The sequence below is a fragment of the Solanum verrucosum genome, unplaced genomic scaffold (assembly GCF_900185275.1).
Source record: "Solanum verrucosum unplaced genomic scaffold, falcon-dt-bn FXZP01000064.1, whole genome shotgun sequence".
NCBI lineage: Eukaryota > Viridiplantae > Streptophyta > Magnoliopsida > Solanales > Solanaceae > Solanum > Solanum verrucosum.
The window spans coordinates 2977910-3001181 of NW_026020144.1; the positions used below are offsets into that span (position 1 = coordinate 2977910).

The 23272-nt window shown below is 29.2% G+C and overlaps 1 protein-coding gene across 1 annotated transcript; it reads right to left on the reverse strand.

The window, feature by feature from the left end:
* Positions 1-9399: 9399 nt before the first annotated feature.
* LOC125827842 (probable transcription factor KAN4) lies at positions 9400-13621 on the reverse strand. The gene is made up of 6 exons (XM_049507189.1): positions 12772-13621; positions 12621-12697; positions 12315-12351; positions 11943-12078; positions 9692-9785; positions 9400-9591 (listed from the first exon to the last, which is right to left on the reverse strand). Exons 1-6 carry the CDS (start codon positions 13214-13216, stop codon positions 9454-9456), a joined length of 927 nt encoding a protein of 308 aa, XP_049363146.1. The 5' UTR covers positions 13217-13621; the 3' UTR covers positions 9400-9453.
* Positions 13622-23272: the final 9651 nt, after the last annotated feature.

Sequence of the window (23272 nt, forward strand, 5' to 3'; positions counted from 1 at the left end):
TACAAATATTGGCTATGTAAGTATTCGTTATGCAGGTATTGATTATGTAAGTATTAATTATACAAATATTAGTTATGTAGGTATTATTTATGTAGGATTTCGTTACGTAGAAATTATAATACATATATTATTACTTATTGATTGTTTAATTTATTGTAAACTAATATACATTTAAAAAAAAATAAAAAATTATAAAGCTTGAATCAAAGATAAAATGCAACAGGCCCTTGAGGGGGTGTTGGTAGGGGGGGGGGGGGGGGGAAGCAGAAATCTATAGGTTGATGTGCACAAATAATAAAATGCAACAGTTCGGGTGGGGGGTGGGGGCCAAACAGTTTTCTGGGTTTGTTTGTGGGGCGGGGTGGAGGGAGTGGGGGAGGCAATCATGAAACTAAAAAAATTTGAGTTAGGGGCGTCCTTTTTTTAAAAAAAAAAATGACTCCTAAATCTTGTGAATTAATATTAATATACATTATTATTTACAAATAAATAATTAAGTAAACATATTCAGGATAAATATGTAATTTTATTATTTTAATCCATGTATAACTAATACCCTCATAACTTATTCCACCTCCTACCCTGCATAAAATTATACATAGATTTCCTCATAAGTTATGTGAGTATTAGCTATGTAGAATTACAAAAATGCAACCAAACACCACATAAATCAATACATGAATAACTTTTATACAACATTTGGAGACACACCAACCAAACATTGTATAAAATTTATACATGAATAATTTTGATTCTATTTACAAACCAAACATGGTATAAAATTAATACTTGAATAACCAAATTATTCATGTATTAACTTTGCCCTTATCCAGTAAACAAACGGCCCCTAAGTTAATTATACTTAGAGTCCTACTACAATACCTATTACTACTATAATAATAATAATGCAATTATAAATAATCTAATCATAGTCGTAATATAATCCTAATCATAATATAATTCTAGTCGTAATATAATCCTAATTAATATAAGTATTCTAATCCTAGTGCGACTCTAATTCTAGAGCAGTGCTGAAAACTCGTCAGTCAGCTTTGTTGGACCTGTTCCTTTGACATGTTCCAATCATCAGCTTCCTTCTTCTTCCACAAGCATTATGATAAGACTTTTTGTATTTTTATTTTATTTAAATCTAACTATAAAATTTTCTTATATCTTTATTATTTTTATAAGAAGATAATATTTATAGTGATTATTTATCATTTTAAATAAATTAAATAATGTTAAAAGACTATTATTTTTAAATTTAGATAACCAACTAAACTTATATATTGAATTATTGATATAAATATTCTATGATAACGCATCAAGATGTTAAATGTTAACATTCTCAAATAAACTTTACAATATTATCTTATAATAAGTTAAAATTTTAAACTGTCAATAAATTAATATTTATGATTACATTTATCAATTAACCGCACAATGCGCAGACACGTATACTAGTATAATTAATATACAAAGAAGTGATATTGACATTCAATTCTTGTTTTAATTTTCTGTATTGGCAATTTTTTTAATTTGTGAATTTCTTATTTTAAATCTGAACTTCCTAATCCATATAAATTTTGTATTTTCAATTAAAACTATAAACTACAATCCAAAATTCACATCTCCATCTAAATTCAAATTGAAATAACCAAACAATATGGAAGTATAGTTTCACTATAGTTGAACAATTTGACTTGAATTTGAATTCACAAGGTTGATAAAAAAAAAAATTGAATTGAGTTTCTTATTTTATTTTGAAAATTATATTCCATCTTAAAATAATTTTCAAACTTGAATCATATGGTAATTGACACTTTCCATCACAATATTGTTTTGCTTCTCCAATTCTATATAGATAGATTAAATATATTTTCCGATTTTGACAGTTTTATTTTATTTTAAAATATTCTATTTTTAACTTGATGTTCGAATACATATATCATTGTAAATTCATATAAAATAAAAACAATATAAAATAATATTAAATACCCAGTATATTACTACAATATGAGATTTGAAGAGAAAATAATTAATTGTAAGGGAAATTAAAAAAATATAATTAATTCTATCTTGATTTTATAAATTGACAAGTAATTTGGGACAAATATTTTTATTAATATAAGTTGATGGTCTCTCTACCTTCACGAGATAGTGATAACGTCTGTGTACATTATATTCTTCTTATACCTCACTTAGGAGATTTCACTAGATAGACATAAGGAGTTTAAGTTAAAAAATTTATTTTGAAAAGGATAATAGATATAACAAAACTAATAAATGACCAAAGAATATATATATTTTACAATAATATTTATTTATATAAATAATTGACCTTTCCCATTAACTTAAAGCAAAGTATATATATTTTTTTTATTATTGTTAATTTTATTAATTATTTTTATTTCATGAGATAATTTTCTTTGTTATTATGTATAACAATTGTTAATCTTATATAACAATTGTTGTATTTAGTTATATGTAAAACAAATGTTGTATTTGTTAATTTTAAAAGAAGCGAAAATCATTATACATATAATAATTAGAGATGATAACTATAAAAGTAAAACATAAATATTCACCTAAAATAACTCTCCACCGTACCTTCTCCCTCCCCCTTCCCCATTTAGATCCCAAAAAAACTCCCCCCAAAAATTAAAAATTGCAAGAGATCAAAAGTTCCCCCCAATTTTTTAATGGGAAAATTGTACATAATGGCAAACTATTAATTCAAATTAAATGGTATAACCATACTTTGATTTAATTGTGTCCTGTAGCAAACTGTTTGTCAGTCGCCTCTCTCCCTCAAACTCTCGATCGCCACTCTCCCTCTCTCACTCGCTCCCTCTGTGCTCGCCTCTCTCGCTTTATACAACAGAATTGTATAAATTGTATATACACATGCAAATACATATATATTCGTCCTATACACTTATAATTATACAATAAAAATATTCTCATGCCTAGTTCTCTTTTGCCTTTCTCTCTTTCTCGTTTTATACAACAAAATTGTATAAATTGCGTTTCTGTTTGTATAAAGCGCAAGAAAATTGTATATACACATGCAAATACATATATATTCGTCATATACACTTATAATTATCCAATAAAAATATTCTCCTACCCGGTTTTATGTTTGTATAATGTATAATTTATGTTTGTATAAAGCGAAAGAGAGAGCGATTTTTTATATACAAATATTTTTGTCAACGATTATACAAACGAGAGCCTAACAACAATATATACAAATGGCCTGCCAGCAAAATTATACAAATCTGAAGAGGAGCCAACAAATTATATAATTGCTTCTTTTTGTATATATGTATAGCGAAATAAACATAGCTTTCAATTGTATATGTATAGCGAATTATACATGTATATGTTTGCTATGGAGCGCAATTATGCAAATTTTGCTATAGCATACAAATATGATTTTTTTGTTTGCCATATGTGAAAGTTGCTCTATTTTAAAACCCAATTAACAAAAACCTACATATCATTTCCCCTCTTCCCGTATCCTATTTGTCCGCCCCTCCCCTCACCCTTTTTTATCCAAGTTTTTTGTTTAATTTTTATTTCTAATGTTTTGTTATTTTTTCTTTTGTAGGTTTTATCTAGCATTCTCCAAGCAGTTGAGATAAGTTTTTACAATATGAATTTTTTATTTTTATTTTACTCAGTTGTATATTCTAAATTTTCTATTATTTAAAGATTCAAGAAAAGGTTGGACCATAAATAATTTATCATACACAATTATATTTGATATTTTTGCAAGAGATTGTTTTAATAGATTGAATCGATGGGTATTACAATGGATTGTATTTTTTTATTAATGTAAAAGAAATCTTCTGACTAGGTATAAGTTTTATAATTGATACTAAAATTTGAGATCTATATCTACAGGTTTTTTTAAGAAGTTTAAAAGTTACAGGTTTGCTTACTTTGTGTTTTGTTTTTTTGTTTTTAAGTTGCTAAACATTTTTGCAAAAAAATATCATAAACATATATTTTTTTCTCCTTGAAATTCTAACTCATTATTTTTTTTAGTGCTAAAATATTTACTATTATTGATAGGCATATTTATGGAATAAGAGCATATAAATGACAAATACAAATCGATGTTGATCAAGCTAAGGTGCATTTGAAGATTATGAAAGGAGAGATAGGAGAAGACTATGCTACTTTGGACTCAAACAAGATGATGTCTTACCAAAATTGTATATTATGATTATTCTCAAAATTGTAAAATGCAATTATATGTAACTTGAGAATTATTTTGAAATCTCAAAAATGTAATTGTGGTTACATTATGTAACTTTTTTTTACTAACAAAGCTTGTGGAAAATCCTTTCATTTGTAGTAATAAAATTATTGAGATCTAATTTTTAGCTACATTATAAAAATTCTTGTGATTAATAATGTTTATGACAATATTCTTCAATCTGTAGCAATGATTTTTGTAGTACTGATTAAATCTGAATGTAATTATCAAAATAGGGCGATACATTTTCACTTTTCATAGCACATTTTAAAAAAATTAGCTACAATTTTTGTATGTCATGGCAAAAAGTTTGAATTCTTAGCTTTGTGAAAGAATATTTGTGGCAAATACTTTAATTTTATAGCAATAAATTTTCTAATTTGTAGCTAAATACAAATATCATTGCCACATATTAAAAATATAAAATAGACACAAATTTTAAATTTTCATAGCAAATAAATCAAGACATTTGCCATAATAGAATATATTGTGTCTACTACAATATAAAAATTGCTATAGATTTAATATAGGACAAATTACTTAACTACACTCCTTTACTTACCTTAATATCCATTTATCCCTACTTATTTCAAAATTTTCAAAAATCCTTATTTACCTATGTATCCGCATGTATCCCGTGCACAACGCTATGTATCCCGCTATGTGGAATGTATCAAATGCTATGTATTCCGTGCACAACGCTATGTATCCTGCATGTATCCCGTGCACAACGCTATGTATCCCGCTAAGTGGAATGTATCAAACCTAATGTATCCCGTGCACAACGCTATGTATCCCGCTATGTGGAATGTATCAAATCTAATGTATCCCGTGCACAACGCTATGTATCCTGCAAACATCATTTTTAAGGAATTTTTGGTAAATAGAAAACTAGAAGGGATAGGATGTTATTTAGTACTTATAATATGTGGTTCATATAATTTATACTTTAATATATTATGGCAAAAGAGTAAACATATTTGCTATAAGTATATCTTCCGTAGCAAGAATTTTTTTACTATTAAAGCTACAACACAAATTTTTAGTAGCTATAAGTATTAGTCCTTAGCCACATACCATGTAAAGTCTGTAGCTAACTTTTAGCCACCCTACATCTTGCCAAGAATGCTATGAAAAAATATTTCATGGCTAAAGTGTTTAGCTACGAAAAATTTCAAATTTAGCTACAATGTATTTTGTTGCTTTAAGTGCATTTTCTTGTAGTGTCTAAGTTTCTCATCCTCGTTCTTATCTCTATTGTTGTTACTTGTTATTTTCATGCTTCTATTGTAATTCAGTAGTATGGGTATTGCAATTACGATTCTAAAGTTGTAATCGCGTTTCAGTTCTCTTATCAATATAGTGAGCAATTTAGGTCTGTTACATTGGTGCTTTCATCGATCGTACTCCAACAATGGCCATGTTTCTACCTAGATTCAGTGGTGACGACAACCCATAAAGTTGGATTTTTCGAGCTGAGTTGTACTTCACATACCTTGGCTTCTATGCGAATGACTGGCTTCTGCTTCATTCATAATGATCTTAAGGGTGAAGCTCTGGCTTGGTTTAATAGCTTATTTTGCAACCATCTATTTTTGGATTGGATGCATTTCAAGGATAAATTTGCTCAGCATTTTCACCAACAAACCAACAACGATGTGTTGAGGCGTCTAGCTAATTCCTTTTAACGAGTTCATTTTGACGGTGTTAATTTTGTTCCTATAGTTTCACAATCATTTGTGGTGTCTTCCCTTCCTGCTCTGGGTTGTGTTCCAAAGTCCTCTACGTCTGTATTAACCTACAGCACTGGAACCAAAAAATTTAATTAAAAATAAGTCAAAATGGGATATCCCATACTTATTACAAACTATTAAGTGTATATACTTTTTATAAGCCTATTCAAACATACTCTAAAAAAAAATTATGTTGTTTGGTTGCCGTGTTTGGAATAACTTATCCCACCATTTATATCATGGTGATGGGTTAAGTTATCCCATATACATAGTGGGATAAGTTATCCCAGGATAGCTAACCTCAGGATAACTTATCCTGTAATAACTTGTTTCCAACCAAACGATCCCTTAAGGGCATCATTGAATCGACTTAAAATCAAGTGTTTATAAACACTTCCTTAATTTAATCAAACACTCCAAATATATTTAAAAGTTATTTTTAACTTAAAAATAAGTCAATTCAAACAAACTCTTAATTGATTATGAGAAGAATTGTCTTATCGTTTCCAAATATTGGATTCATCAATGAAAAGTTGATCATTATGGTGAAAAGGACGAAGAAGGGGAAACTAAACAAATATCTCATAAAAGCAAAATAATTATAAACATATACCACTTTATAGTCATGCCCCACTAAATAATTACACTATTTACCCCCAACTAATTTCGCTTAACTGATACTAAATCAATATCATATATTGTATTGGTATCATTAAGGCTGATAAATTCACTCAATTGATACTATATATATATAATTATTAAAAGTGGGAAGCTCCAACCTTCAAAGTTGGATTACTATTTTTTCCTTACATTAATTATAAAATATCTAATTAAATAAAATATTTAATTGTAATTCTAATGAAAATAACCAAAGAAGAAATGTTTAATAAGTAAATATAAATGTGAGTTAAAATTTTAGTGACTTTTCATTTTTTCTTTGTAAATCCAAAGAGCACGTTTGCTTTAGTGTAGGTAAGATTGTTGTTACTCCATTAATGCTATAATAATGCTATTGAAACACGGCATTCACCTACCAAAATAGTGCTCATACGTTGCAAAAGTGATTACTATTATCTACTTATTGCTACTTTTATTATGAAATTAATTCATTCACATAATTTGTCCAATATGCATGTGAATTTCAAAAGGCAAAAACATTCATATATTATGTATGTGAAGAAATAAATATGCGGGCCTAGGTAACCAATATTTTTTCTTTGTAATTCTTTGTGGTTATGAGATAAAGAGGGTAAACTACAAAAATCCTACCTATTAAGATTCTTGATAGTTTCAAATATTGCTTTCTCTGCCATATTTCATGCTTAGATTACATGAGTCTAAATCCGCGAGATACATGTATCTGTCGGCTTTTAAAATCGAAATACATATTTTATTTGTTTAAATTAATTAGTTGTAACTGATTTCCTTAATTAGAGGAGTAATTAAGGATTTTCAGAATACATGGACAACTAATTCTGGAAATTTAAATAATCAAATCCCTTAATATAAGGTGGAAATCAAGGAGTGTATATATGTTTAATTAATTTCATTTTTTTTATTCTTTAATATAATAAATTTATTATTATTAATAAAAGATAAAAACATGTATATATTGGTCATGTAATTTGATCAATTTCATTGTATTACTCTTAAAATAATAATTCATTAATTTGATGTATCTATTATCAATATATGATGTATCCAACAAACTAAATAGTTAGATACATGAGTATCATACAAGTATATTCATATGTATCATAGAAGTATCAAATATTAATTTATGTATTTGTTATATCATGTATCTAGTATTAATTTCATGTATCTATTTATATGATATAATATTAATTTCATATATATATGTATATGATCTAATATTATTTCATGCATCTTTTATATGTATAATTTAATGAATCAAGTATCAATTTCGTATGTTTTATCCAAAAAACATGTATCTCAAACACATAGTAAGCATATATATCTAATTATGTGTATCTAAATATGGAATGTAACTTAAATTCATGAGTTTAGGAACAAATCACGATTGTAAAGTATCTTATCGTATCATTAAAAAAAAAGTAAGAAGTTTCAAAATTTGTCCAACATCCCTTGTGTATCAACTCTAACAAATTTTCCTAAAATAATAAAATCATAATAATTCTCTAATTGTAAACTTCATCTTCTTCATAGTAATTCATCGATTCCTTTCTTTGTATCTATCCACTGTGTAGTGTTGCACTTTATGCGTATTTCTGTTAAATAAAGCTTGGCGTAATTCTTCCATTTTGATTGGATCGTTCCTATACTTAGATCTATTCTCGTCTTGAATGTTGACCGATGAAGAGTCAAACCCTACAACGACAAATTCATGAGTGAAAACAAACAAATAAATGGTTTTTGATTTGGTATATTATTGTTAATGTTAATGTGTTGTACCTTTAACAAGGATAATCCAATTTTGTGAATGGTCAACCATTAAAGTAGTTTGAAAACTACAAAATTCAACAATATAAAACCTAATTTGTAAAACTTTTTAAAATTGAACTTTACAACAATAGAAACTCTATCTTGGATACATGAAAGGGATGAAGAGCAAGATACATGTATTGAAGTGTTTTATTTGGGATCCAGACCCAATTAGCATTTGGTTAAAAGGGAGAAAAAGTTTGAAAGAAGGGTTTATGCATATTGAAGAAAAATGTTCGTTCTCTTCTTCTTCTAGAGTCTAAGTTTATCCCTATCGTTAGTTACTTGTTATTTTCATGCTTCCATTGTAATTCAGTAAGTAGTATGGGTATTGCAATTACGATTCGAAAGTTGCAATCGCGTTTCAGTTCTCTTATCAATATAGTGAGCAATTCAGGTTTGTTAAATTGGTGCTTTCATCGATCGTACTCCAACAATGGAGATGTTTCTACCTAGATTCAGTGGTGACGGCAACCCAGAGAGTTGGATTTTTCGAGCTGAGTTGTACTTCACCTACCTTGACTTCGATGTGAATGATATTGACTTCCGCTTCCTTCATAATGGCCTTGAGGGTGAAGTTCTGGCCTGGTTCAATAGCTTATTTTGCAACAATCTATTTTTGGATTGGACGCATTTTAAGGATAAATTTGTTGACGGTCATTTCATGTTAGTGGTTATATACCTTGATTATTATTTTGGTGTACCAGACCAGATATTTCTTTAAATTGTTTCCCCTCATTAATTTTCCATCAAAGAAAATCTTATAGAGAAAAATGATACATATTCTCAGTGGAAGGAAATCATTAGACACGTCAAATTTGTCATCTAACTTTAGTTAAAATGATTTAGCAAAATCAACTAAAAAAGCTTTAACCTTTTTTGGTCAAGACAAAATTGAACCATATTCCTGCAGTCACGTACAGAGAAAACTATAGTCTAATAGTTAGGTCAACTTAATTAATTATAATTACTCTACATAATCCAAATTATTTAACACTTGAGAAGATTCAAATCATTTGAGGATGATCCAGCTTGTCCCATTTTCCAGCTTGGTCTTCCTAGTGTAAATTCAAGATCAAGCAATGTATCATTTGAAGATGAGTTATTGGCTGTCTCAATTTCATCCATCTGCATAAATTCAATTAATATAAAATTAATACTCATTCTAATTTAATTAATTACCTCTATGTTCCAATAATTAATTAATTAATTAATTAATGTAACTTACATTTGTATATATGTGAGGATAATTAGCAAATGTCCTTTCTCTAGTTGAGTGGCTCCATGCATTTGTCTGATCAGGCATGAATGATGAAGGATCCCTGATAATTTGTTTAAGATAATTAAACAAGTTAGTAAGACAAAATTCAAAAGAAGATCAATAATTAGGGTTTTTGTTAGACTCATAGAGATTAATTAGATGTTGGTGCTACAAGTACAATATTCATATAACTCTAAACCTTTCACCAATAAAGACATAAACGGCATGTTAGGATTAGAAAAAATTAGGGCATTAATTAAAATTCAGATAATTATAATGGCCTTAAGAGAATTTAATTAGGTAATACGTTTTACTGATTTAGCTAGGGAGACTAATTGTGGTGTGATGGTATCGATAACATCCCTCCACCCTTAATTAAAAATTAATCGAGTTTGGGCCTTAAAATGATCAATCAAGCGTTTTACCCCCTTAGAGGGTATATATATTTCCCTAGATCTAATTAACTAAGACTAAAGCATGGATAATTAATTATGATCATTAATAAATAATTGATTTATTTGTCGTGATTTGCATACATTCTACCTCTTCACACTTTACATATCGACAAAAATCTTAATAGCTTAGTTGGTTGCCTATCTGAACTCCTCCCACCTTATCGGTAAGGATTCGATTCCTGGCATTGTAATCCCCTTTCCATTTCCCCTTCCCCTACTCACAAATTCTTTTTTTTAAAAAAATAAAAATTTACATGCATATCGAATAAAATTGGATTTGTTGTGGTTATTGTTGGCATGGCCGTCCATGAATGAAGTCAACAAAGTCGATCCAAAAAGAAGATTGAATTAATATAATAGGGACTCGTATAATCATATATTATAAGGGTAAATACAAGACCCCTACCACTACAATTTGGAGATTTGAGCCAAACGGACTAAAATTTGACTTTTTAGAAGCAAAAAAGTACTCACATATAGAGATAGGTGCTTAAATTAATCCCTCTTCCCAATAAAAACAAGTGCTTTACTTTCAAAAAATAAGAATCCATATGATTTGGCAGTTTTATTACCAATTAAATTTAATTTGTTATGGTATATTTGAATCAATATATCTTAAATTTTGAATTAACTAAAGTGTGTTTTTACCCCTTTATGTAGGAAACGTATTATATTTGGATTGCATTTAGAAACTCCATTAGAAAAGTCCCACATTGGGTCTTTTAGCAAAGGCCACTCCGTACTAAGAATTAGAACTCGAGACCTTTAATTAAAGATGACATAGTACTAATCACCTCATTACCACCCTTATTGATAAATATGAAATATGATATCACAAAGACTACAATCAAAATTTCTTAATAAATGAGGGATATATTGTTGTTGATGGGATTATTTTTGCAGTGTAGTGTTAGCTAAGTTTGGCTTTTAAAAGAGATGAGTAGTAGTTTAGACAAATAATCTCATGACATAAGTGACAAATAATATGAATTGGGATAGTAATAAATACGACTAATAGATTTTGAGTTCCTTAACTTTATAGTACTAGCAAATAAATAGGATTTCACACACACAATATTGCTTTCTCTGTACCTAGCTAGAAGACCTTATTCATTACATTTACCAAGCTCAATGTACTTGGAACTGTTGAGTATTTAATCTCATCCCCCACACCCCCCCCCCCCTCCACACACACACACAAAAAAACATTTATTATGAAACGAATTGAGTAACAATGCGAAACACCATTATGTACACAAATAAATTCCACGGTCAAGGCATTTTTGGTTGTGCATGTCTGCTTCCCCCTCCAATTGATTATTAATTTATTCACATGATGCTATTAATTACTTCACATAGTATTATACTATATATAACTATATATACATGCCTTAAAACAGTTGTCCACAATACTATATTTAAGAATTCGTAAAATAAGAAATTAGCAACTGACAATTTTTATCGTTTGATAGACAACTTCTACCATTAAATTTATTTAATGATAGATTAACTATTACCAACAAGTTATTTAGTAACAGATTAACAACGAATTTCATTATTGATTGATATACCTAGGTTGGTCCTTATCTTTTTCATATGCGTACATGTCAGTAATCCATTAATATATATAGTAGAGTAGTAGCTTGTTTTCCAATTTGTAATGATGGAAGATATGAAAATGTTTGTAGCATATAAATGTAATATAATAATTTCAAACAAAGTCAGAAGATAATAAAAAGTCATATGGTTGCAAATGCACTCACCTCAAATGAGACATATTTTGTGATCTGGTACTTGGTTGTGATAATGCATCAATCTCCTCAAAAGATTTTTCATATTCACCATTATTAATCCCATTGTTTTGGTTCAAAAATATATTAATTTCTCCCTGACCTTTAGCTGCAAATTAACAAGCAAAGAACATGAATTAGTGACAAACAAATTCTGTAGTACTTAAACAACAATACTCGCCCCCTAATCCATATTATTAAAAGGTCCTAATAGCTAGGAGCAATTTAGCGACGAAATTCGTTTTATGAAAATACAAAATTTCAAAGCTTGCAAACAAAAAGAATGATGGAAGTGAAAAGTACTATGGGCTCCCTTTAGGAATCGAAAAATTCCAAATATATTACCTGTAGCTTTGTCAGTGCTCTTCACTGTTCTATACATCTGCATGAAAACCCACATAAAAAAAGTATTAGCTGAAAAAGTCTATATTTCTAAGATTACTTCTTTAGATGCCTTTTTGTCCTAACCCCTTTGTACTACAAATTCTCCAACACCCCATCCCTACCCAAATATTTTTCACATGGATTTTTGCAGTGTAAAAATACAAAATATCCATAGCAATCAATTAAAGAGATCTATTTTTTCTTCTTACATTCAAAAAACTATTGATTAGAAAATAATTCTAGTAGCTCAGTTGGTTGGTTACGTACCTGTAAGTGACTCTTCACATGAGCTAAGGTTAGATCTTTCACATTCATCAACTCTAGCACGGATTTTGGTGTTGCTCCTATAAAATTAAAATTTAGGTTAATTTAAACAACAATTGAAATCAGCTATATAAATTCTCACTGTTCGACTTACGTTCATGTCCACCTAGGAGCTGAACGGCATGAACAAAATGAGCATGAAGAGTTGAAGTCCATCTCATTCTCGGAGCTCTAACGCTTCTTTTCACTCCACTAATCAATCTCGAACTTCTCTTGAACTCGCGCCCGTATATTTGTGGCTGATAATGCTGATGATGATATTGAAAATTTTTATTTATTGGTACTTGTCCGAACCCTAAACTTAGGGTTGGCTCAAAAGACGGAATAAAAGGAAGATTAAACACTTTTTTGATCTCCGGATGAAAAAAACCGGTATTTTCATGGCTCAAATCGCTTCCTCCACTAGCACTGCTACCCGAATCTGTCGTGGAATCGAATCTCACCGCTTCTTTAAACTGATTACTTTTTAAAATAGAAGATGGTAAGCTGATCTGTAAAGAAAGATCAGGGACCGTTGAAAGTACTGTATCCGTCGTCATATCGATTTTGAACTGAAAAAAGGGAAGTTTTAATTTTCTTGAAAAGAGAGAAAATCAAAGCTTAAAGGTTTATGTGTTGTGATTATATCATGAGTACCTTATGATTTGCATGTATTCATGTGTATAAAAAGGGAGGGTTCAGAATAGGCTTTTTGTTAAAGAAAAAGGTATATAGGGGGTTATAGGGATAAGAACATAAAAGTAGAAATGTGAAGAAGAATAGTAGAGACTATTTGTAATCTCTAGTCAATATAAAGTAAGAGGTTTTCTTGGGAGTTTGAATCTGAATAAATTAAAGCAAAGGAATTGTATTTAAGAATAGAGAAAGAAGGATCAATATTACACCTTTAATTAATTTCGTATATGTGTGTGAGTAAATGTTTGTTTGGACTTTGGGAACAAAGAATTAAGTGGTGGGGGGCCAAGGGCCAATGTGCCCGAATTTAACTATTTATACATATTAAGTGAATTTTGTCTGAGTTTGATCGAACGACTAAACTCATACCTTACTATGATCGAGTTATATTAAAATCCTAATACATGTTAGTAGATTTTACCTCATAATTTTAACGTTTGAATGAGTTTAATATTGAAAATCTTAAAAATTGAACTCATAAAATTTAAATTCCGACCTACGTGTGGGGTCATTAGTTTTGCAATTGGGAAAATGGTGTGTTGTATTCTTTGGAGGGAATGGTTGGAATTCGAGAAAACAAATTAGTGTACTGTTCAATGGAATATTGGGAAAGGAATTGCTCTTTTATCTTATACACACATTCTCTTGTTCTCTCTAAGTGTCCATTGATTGTGACCTACTATTATTAAAATTGAGAATTTTCAAAAAAAATTCTCTCTCCTGTTTTTATTTTTGGTGTTTTTTTTAGGTATTTTTCTTGAATTAGTATATTCCATCAATAAATTTGTGAAAGAGGCTTGAGTGACTCTCGAAGGCAAAACATCCATTTGCCTCCCAATAATTTTAATTTCTGTCATTTAGGAAAAAAATGAATAGTCATGTCTTGTTCGTTTCGTTTAATTATAAAACTTTTTAAATTTATAGTCTTACATGTGTTATAATATTTTGATATAGTTATTAAAAATTATTTGAGGTTAAAATATGAAATTATTTAAGTCATTTTCAATTTTAGAGAAATGTTCCTTTGAATTCAACGGGAAAAAAAGAAAGAGTATTGGTTGTCAAATATTCTTTTATTCCTTATACATAAAAATTATTTTAAATACGTTGTCCTTTTGTGTAATATTTTTCCTTTCTGTAAATTCTACAAACGAGTTTTTTTTTTTTTTATATTCATAGATTTTTTTGACAATTTTTTTGCCATAATGGAAAACATAAAATCATGATTAGTAATTAATTAGGCAAGAATTTTAAGTTGACGCGGTGAAATACTACCCCCACAAATCCAAAAGTTCCACACAATATTATACTATTTTCTCTGTCCCTAATTACTTATACATTTTTCCTTTTATAGTTGTCCCTAATTACTTGTCAATTTTGACAGATCAAGAAAGGACAATTTTTTCTACCTATTATACCCTCAATTAAATGACTAATTACTTTTAAAAATGCAAAACTTTTCATCCACTTTATAATTAATAGGGGTAAAATGGTAAACTCACTATGTCATTAATTGATTTCTTAATAGATGTGTCATTTCAAAAGTGGACAAGTAATTAGGGAGAGAGGGAGTACATGCATGCACAAAGTCAGGTTAAAATGGGAGTCTTTAATACTCCCTCCGTCTCAAATTAAAAATTAATTATAGTGTTTCTTTTTTACACATTATTTAAAAAGTATTAATTTTGATTATCTTATCTTTATTTATGTTTTTAAATGCAATTTTTCTTTAGAATATGTATTTTATTTATGTGTCATAATCCCATAATGGATAAATTATTTAAACAAATTGTCTTGAATTTCTATAATAACAATCAATTAAAAATAATTATTATTAAAAATCACGACAGATAATTTAAGACATAAAAACGTTGTCAATGCAACATCATAGCATATTGATTCATATTCCATCTATCCCTAATTACTTGTCTATTTTTCTTTTTTAGTTGTCCCTAATTACTTGTCCATTTTGACTAATCAAGAAAGGATAATTTTCTTTACCTATTATACCCTCAATTAATTATTTTGAAAAATGTAGCACTTCTTGAAAATCTTAAGTTTTTAATTCATGCACTTCATAATTAATAGGGGTAAAATGATAAACTAACTATGTTAATAATTATTTTCTTAATAGGTGTGTCAATTCAAAAGTGGATAAGTAATTAGGGACGGAAAAAATACGAATTACATTGTTTTTTAATTAATGCATTGATACCTTACAATTATTCCTCGATCTATCCATCTTTATCACACAGCAATATACTCAACGAAAAGAATAGTAATGACATCCATACTTTTGACTTTTACACAATATTGGATACATCTAATTTTGCATATTCATATGCTCCATAAATTCTTAAATTAATTCATATGCCCCATAAAAAGAATAATTACATTAAAATGATGTCTTGAACATTTATATATCTGCTACATAGCTATCAAAGTTGTCCTGTAAATATATTTATTCATACTCAATGTTTGAATTAAATAAATCGATGATATATGTATAGTAGATTATTTTTTTTAGAGTTGGAACGTTGGTGTACACGTGGTAAGTTTGCAGAAATAACGGGATTTTATTATTTGTGAGAAAAGGGGAAATGAGAAGAGAATGGGGTGGAGTGTCAGAAGGGTGGTTAGGACTTTCGGCGACACCGGCGCTTCAGTCCCACATGTATCTGACACTGCTCCCATTCTTATTCAACGCCCCTACTCATTTTTCATATACGATTAGTATCTTTCAACTAACCTTTCGATTAAGATATCAACGACAATAACGTGTTCAGTGTAATTTTATAGGTAAAGTCTGATGAAATTATAATGTATGTAAATTTTATTTCTATTTCATGGAGACAGTGTTATAGCTCTGCTAGTGAATTTTGCTTAATCCTCATGAAATCACTATATTTGAGACAATCTAGAAGGTTATTTGTGTTTTTACTTCTAGACTTCTCGTACAACAATCAGAGGCGGAACTAGATAGGGATTCGTGGGTTCGAATGAACCCAGTAACTTTTCCATAAATCCTGTATTTGTACTAGAAAATTAATTAAATATACATGTCTATTAATTTATGAATCCCTAACAAAATTGATTGAATGTTTTAAAGGAAATTTAGAATCCACGAACTCTTTATCTTGTCTCCGCTTCTGAATCTGTCTACAATACTACATATGTTAGGGTGATTGTGCTCGCTCCTTTACTCAAACTACGTTAAAGATAATAACTCGTACCTTACTATTCAAAAGTGAGTGCTTAAAAGTAATATTATGGATAAGGGATAGCTATTGGCTGATCACACCCATCGTCCTCTCGATGCTTACACGAACCTATGTACTAAAAATATTCGTTGAATGAACACACGATAAAATAAAGTACTACATAAATAAGGTAAGGGAATGCATTCATAAAGAAATTATTATTTATGAAATAAAATGATCATCACTTTTCTTTTTATCTTTTGATTCATTTTGAGTGAAAAAAGAAGATGCATATGGTTGTGTGCATATAAAGGGAGGTCCAAAAAGGCAAATACACTTGAGTTTAAAGGGAGTAGATCGAAATAGAAAATTGATTGAGTAATTAGTGATGTTTTGAATAGGCAACACCAATATTCCCTCTCCGTGTCCAAATATTCTTAAGTATTGGACTTACCTTCTCATCTTGTCTATTGTCGAGCCCTTCTTCTTGGCCAACCAAACATTATATTATAAAAATAGCAAAGAGAGTAATGCCATCCATATTCCTCGGCGTCAACCCACGTGACTTGTGGCCGTGACTCTATCCTCCTTCCCTATTACTACTTGTTTCTTTTCACCTATTTTTTTAATTCTTGTTTAGCCTTTTTAAGAATATCATCTATGATCTCACACACTATTTTTTAACATTTCTTATTTTTTGGCACTAACCTCTCTGCCTCCACGAGATAATGGTAAGATCTACGTACACTCTAGTATCCTCTTTAAATCCCACTTAGTGATATTTTATTGAATATATTGTTGTTGTTGCTATTTTTTGGATTGACATTCTAGTGTACAAAGCATTATTCGTTCATGTAAGGTTTGAGAAAGGTCTTAATTCAAGAACCGTGTAATTTAGATAGCCTATTCCCGATGCAAATATCATTGGTTGATTATATGGTCCGAACTTATGAACTATAGGCCACACGATAATAACTTATCATTGCTCCAAGCTAATAATTCAATGTTCATGTAGGATCATATGAAAGGTTGCGATCTAACATAAACAGTCTACCTAGACGTTAAGCATCAATAATGAATTCTACAGCTTAAACCTATTGCGTATTAGTACACGATCAACTTTAATGTTGCTACCCTTCAATTTTTTTAAAATAAAAAATGTTTTGATTGAATGAAAAAATTGGATATAAAACTATGACATGTTAATATTTTTGTAATTATTCTTTTAATGGAACTTGAGATGATTTGGTTGATGAAGTACGTCACCCAAAATAGATTCTGAAAAATCAATATATTTGAAAGTTTTTAGCCAATCAAATTCATATTTTTGGAAAATCTTTCGATATTTTCCAAGATTTTTCACATCCAAACGCCTTGAAATTCAATTTCACTTAACTAATCAAATTTAAACAACTTTGATGATGATAAAGTTTTATTAAATCAAATTATATTATAATAATAATATATGTGTACGTGGGGTGTGTGGGTGGGGGGGTGGGGTTATAAAAGGGTTGATTTGTTTAATAATAGAATAGAGAAAGCAGGGAGGGTCAGCGCCTGATGCGCTCTAGATTCTCCGGGAAATGAGAATTTTCAACCTTATTATATAACTCTCTCTCTCTCCATTTATATTCTTCTTACCTCTTTTCTATCTGTCTTTTTCTCTCCCGATCCTCTCTCTTGGATTACCCATTCCAATTATTATTTTATTATTACTACTTACTATAACAACAACTTATTTTACTTTTTGTTGGAGTTATTAATATTGTTAAATATCCTAATTAATAATATACTACCTCTGGTCAACATGTTTTGTTAAAAAAAATTAAATTGCTTTAAGCTAATATTCCATATTTATTCTTTACTTTTGTCTCATCTCATCACACCTAACCCCTCTTTCTCTTGTTCTAATTCCCATTTATATGTACTAATAATTAATAATTTGAAGTTGTGTACAGTAATTGTATATCTTTTTAAAATTATTATTATGGTCTTTAATTCGAATGGTATAAGGCAAAAATTTGTCCATGTTTAAATAAAAATGATTTTAATTTGAACCACATGCAAATTTGAGATGAATTAAAATGTCATCCGATGAACGTTATTACTTAAAGTAAGAATATAGCAAAGTGACCTCCAAGAGATACAAAAGGGTTTTCAGATCTCTTAAGCATGTTCTTTATTTCATAGACCTAAGTAAATAATAACTTAATATGGAATTAATTAATCCCAAATGCATAAAAGGGAAATTAATTAATTAAATATATAGTCGATTTTTAAACGACATGGACGGTCAAGCATTAAGGACATGACTCATCACACATCAAGTACTAGCTTCATAGATACTCCATAATTCATACTATACTAATGAATAACTAGCTATAAATTATTATTATTTTTATAATCATAGTTTTGGATCAGTTTGTACGCATCTCAACTAATTCTAATACTAGGTAATTCATGTCACCAAGATTAAGACATATGGAAATATATCACTTCTATCGAGATTTGAATTTGAGACTTCATGATTCTCAATCCTTTTAACCACTTCATTGACTACTAAATCACACCTTGAACAAATAAATCAGCTATATTCTACATTTATACTCATCTTTTTGTCGTTAACAAGTTAAACTATAGTGCTACTTGAACACATCAACTTAAAATAATGAGAAGAATAATAGTTCTTCTATAGTTATTCGTAAAGGGGGTACGTTAGAATAATGTTATATTACATATTGAGAGAGCTAGTACGTAGAGACATGTTTGCTTCGAAGTTTGAATAGAATCACCATATAATTTAATTATACTATATGTTATATATATTATTTCTTCCCAAATCCCCTTAAGAGTACAGAATAGAAGACAAAAAAGAAAGAAAGGAATCAGCGGAATCAACGCCGTTTCGACTGACGTGTATCATGAGCCACGACATTGCCACCTTAAAAATATTAGCCATTAAAATATAAAGGAAAATTAATTATATTAGTCCTTCGAATATCAATAAATTCTAATTTTAGTTAAAACACATTTAACTAGGAGTGGAGCTAGAAGGTTAGGTATGTGTTTGTTGAACTCAGTAACTTTAGTTTAAACTTTATATTTGTATTGATAAATCAATTAGATACGTTTATAACACCTGATATCGCTATTTTAGAATTCAAAACCCAAATTTTTTTTGGGTAACTTACATGAATTTCACTAGTTTAGGAGCTAATTATTTAGATACACTCTAGTTTGCAATATTATGTATCTTACCAGATTTTGGTGCCTCCAGATACGTCTAGATACATGTATCTCAGATATATGAGGTCAAATTTAGGTGTAATTTATTCTAGATACATTACATCTGCATATATTTGGGATACATAGCAAATCTCACTCGCCTCCCTCGCTTCTCTCCCATCTCGCTCGCCACTCTCCCGTGTATTTAGTATTCTAGATATATGTGAATCACTCCAGATGCATACAAATATGCATGTATCTTGTGTGTATCTAGTGTGATTCGCATGTAACTCGGATATATACAAATCTCGCTTGCCTCTCTCCTTATTTTTGTGTATCTAGTAGTAAAAATACATGTATTTAAGTGTAAGATACGTAGGAAACTTTTAATTAGTGGTAAGCTACGTAACATTTTAAAAATATAAGTAATAATAATAAATATGGTAATAAAGTGTCTAGTTATATAATTTTTCCTAATTTATATCATGAACCAGGTTCTACGTGTAATTCAAATCAAAGGTTCATTTCGTTGTCTTTACATTTTTAGTGTACATGAGGCTACTAGTCTAAATTATTTGATTTGTAGTAGTATTAATTTTGAATTTTGTGGAATGGTATGGGGCGTAGAAGAAGATGAGAAAGAAAAGACAGTCAAAAAGGCTACACAAACAAACATAAAAAAGGTTCAATAATTGAGAAGCTAAAAATAGGGTAGTTCATCGCTTTCAATAACAAACATTTTGATAGCAACATATATGCATTATTCTACCCCCACCCACCCACCCACCCACCCCTAGTGCTGCATGTGTACGTATTTCAGCAGTTGTTCTCAACTACTCGACACTCTAGCTACATTTCATCTTTCGTGAGATGTGACAGATTCAAAATTTTAATTTGACGAATATCAATTTTTAAAAATATCTTACACAATTAAATTATTAAAAGAATAAAAAATAGTAATTTGTTCATAGTAGGTGAAACTAGTTATTCAAAAGATTTAAATAAAAATCTTGTTATTGTGATAGTGTAAAATAATAGACATAAATTTAATCATTTGTGGAGTACAATTTAATGGCTGTTAATTCAGAACGAATTTATGGAACATATGGGTCGATCACACTTTATAGCAATATTATAGCTACTACTGCCTCTCTCATTGTATAACTTTTTAGTACACTTTATAGCAATATTATAGCTACTACTGCCTCTCTCATTGTATAACTTTTTCTGTCTCAATTTATAGCACATAAATGTCATTTTTCTATAATGAAAAATAATTTAATTATATTTTTATTTTTATTTTTTATAAAATAATTTATAGTCATATCAATGTCTAAGATTTATTTTATACCACAACACTTAGCTCTCCGATAGTCATTTTGCTTAGATTGGGTGTTGAATCACTATTCTTTGTCTAATAAGGTTTGTTGATACTTCATTATCTTGTTGACTATGAATCTAGTCTGTACGAAATGAATTGCTTTGTTTTTGGTGTATCCTGGTTTCGTCAATCTCACTTGCTCGTTTAATTTGTTGGATAGACTGAGACTAAATTAATAGAGCATATGCTAATTGCTTGTTAATAATCTGATTCAAAATCAATAACATGATTTAAAAGTCTTCTTTTTGAGAAAAAATCTTTATATCTAATCAAACGTGCCAAATAAATTGAAACAAAATAAATAAGGCTTACGTTGTTTGTTCATGGAACCATATATACTAGTCAAAAGTATCTTAAACAGGTCGTACTAGAAAATCCTATTTGTAAATTGTAATATTCATATATTAATAGGGCCCTCCCTCTTTTTAACATTTCAAGTAGGTACTGATTAAAATTGCAAGTACTTTATGATTTTACCTGTAGACCAGGGGAAAAAAGGATATAATAAGTTTTGAACTGTTGGACCCCATTTTAATATTTGGAACGTACGTAGGTTTAGAAGATACGCAGATAAAAATTTGATCGATTTTAGTATTCTTCACAGTAAATCTTTTTTTACAATATCTAATTTTTGCGCGAACAATACAAGATAGTTTTTTCTACAAAGAAATTGATCTTAAATTTAACTCAACCTCATTAGCTAATTTATGAGAAACAATACAAGACAGTATTTAAAATTTCATATATATAACTGAAGTACAGTTATTCTTACTTGAACGTTATGTACATATATATCTGACTTAAAAATAGTGCATTTAATGTCTACCAAATAAGGGAGTAGATAGAAGTGAGACAATAAGTAGTGTATGTGTGTTTTATTTCCTAGAGAATACATTAAAAAGGCTTAAGTATGCAAGACAAATAATTTGACAATAATAGAAGAGCAATCATAACAACTATTTAATTCACAAAAGGTACAATCAAGATCAAGTTTGACTGTATCAAACTCTTTATTATTTTCTTTCAAATTATTATTACTGTATTTGAGAATTAAATGTTTGGCACTTTATGTAGGAAATGATTTTCTATTTTATCTTTTTCGCCGAATTGCTGGATGTTAATGTTTTGTCAGAATGCAATGTTGCATTATTCACTGAAGTTATAGTACAATGTGATTAAAAAAAATTAAAGATCAACCACATATTTTTTTAATTTTTTTTTTCAAACAAAATTTCAGAATTATTTTATTTGACAGATATAATAATGTTGTTGAAATTAATTCAAAGATTTTATTGTCTGTGCCCTTTAACATAGCGGATACCCACCGGCCCACTACAGCTAACCAATACAACCCAACAAAAGTTACATAGGCCTATAATCCAATGTGTCGGCCCATTTATCAAATTGCAGTTTAATTGATGGTGACTTTTTGTCATTTTTTTCCAAATTCGGTGTCCGGTATCCAATTGGAGCCGATTAATCTAGATTTACATCGTGCTAGTCCTCATTCATGGGGAAACGCTTCCTACTAAAAAAAAATCCATACTCATATTTCAAACCCAAGACTTCTAATAAAGGAATGAGAAACCTCATATATTGCACCACATTCTTTGATGGTGCCACAATCGTATCACTAATAAGATTCCAAGCTGTGACACGAGTTAAATTATAACTTTTTCCCTATAATAATGCTCTTTGAACACAATTTGTTTCGACGTTGAAGTTTAGTTTATTTTCCTACTTTCCACAGTTGAGGTAAAAGCATTCAAAAGCAAAACAGTGTCATTATGACAAATTAGTTAAGTAAATAGTGTCATTTATAAGGCATAATAATATCATAAAGTATAATTAAAAACTAGAATGATTTAGGAACTATTATACTTTATATAGTTGTCCATCAAAAAATATATAATTAGTTTATTTCTTTTCAGGAAAAATTACCTAAATACATATCTTATTTTACCATATTTTCGAAAATTTCCTATCATTTGAAAAATTACAAAAATCCATATTCTTTTCTATTCTCGGACATCACTCTTACGCGATGTATCAGGACAGGTGTGTCTTGTATCAACAAGATAATGTATTGAGACGAGATATATCAGGACATTGAA

Coding starts and splice junctions, on each gene's coding strand:
- LOC125827842 (XM_049507189.1), bottom strand. CDS start 13,216: ATGACGACGGATACAGTACTTTCAACGGTCCCTGATCTTTCTTTACAG. Junction 12,698..12,771: donor GCTCCTAGGTGGACATGAAC/GTAAGTCGAACA, acceptor TTAATTTTATAG/GAGCAACACCAAAATCCGTG. Junction 12,352..12,620: donor ATGTGAAGAGTCACTTACAG/GTACGTAACCAA, acceptor GTTTTCATGCAG/ATGTATAGAACAGTGAAGAG.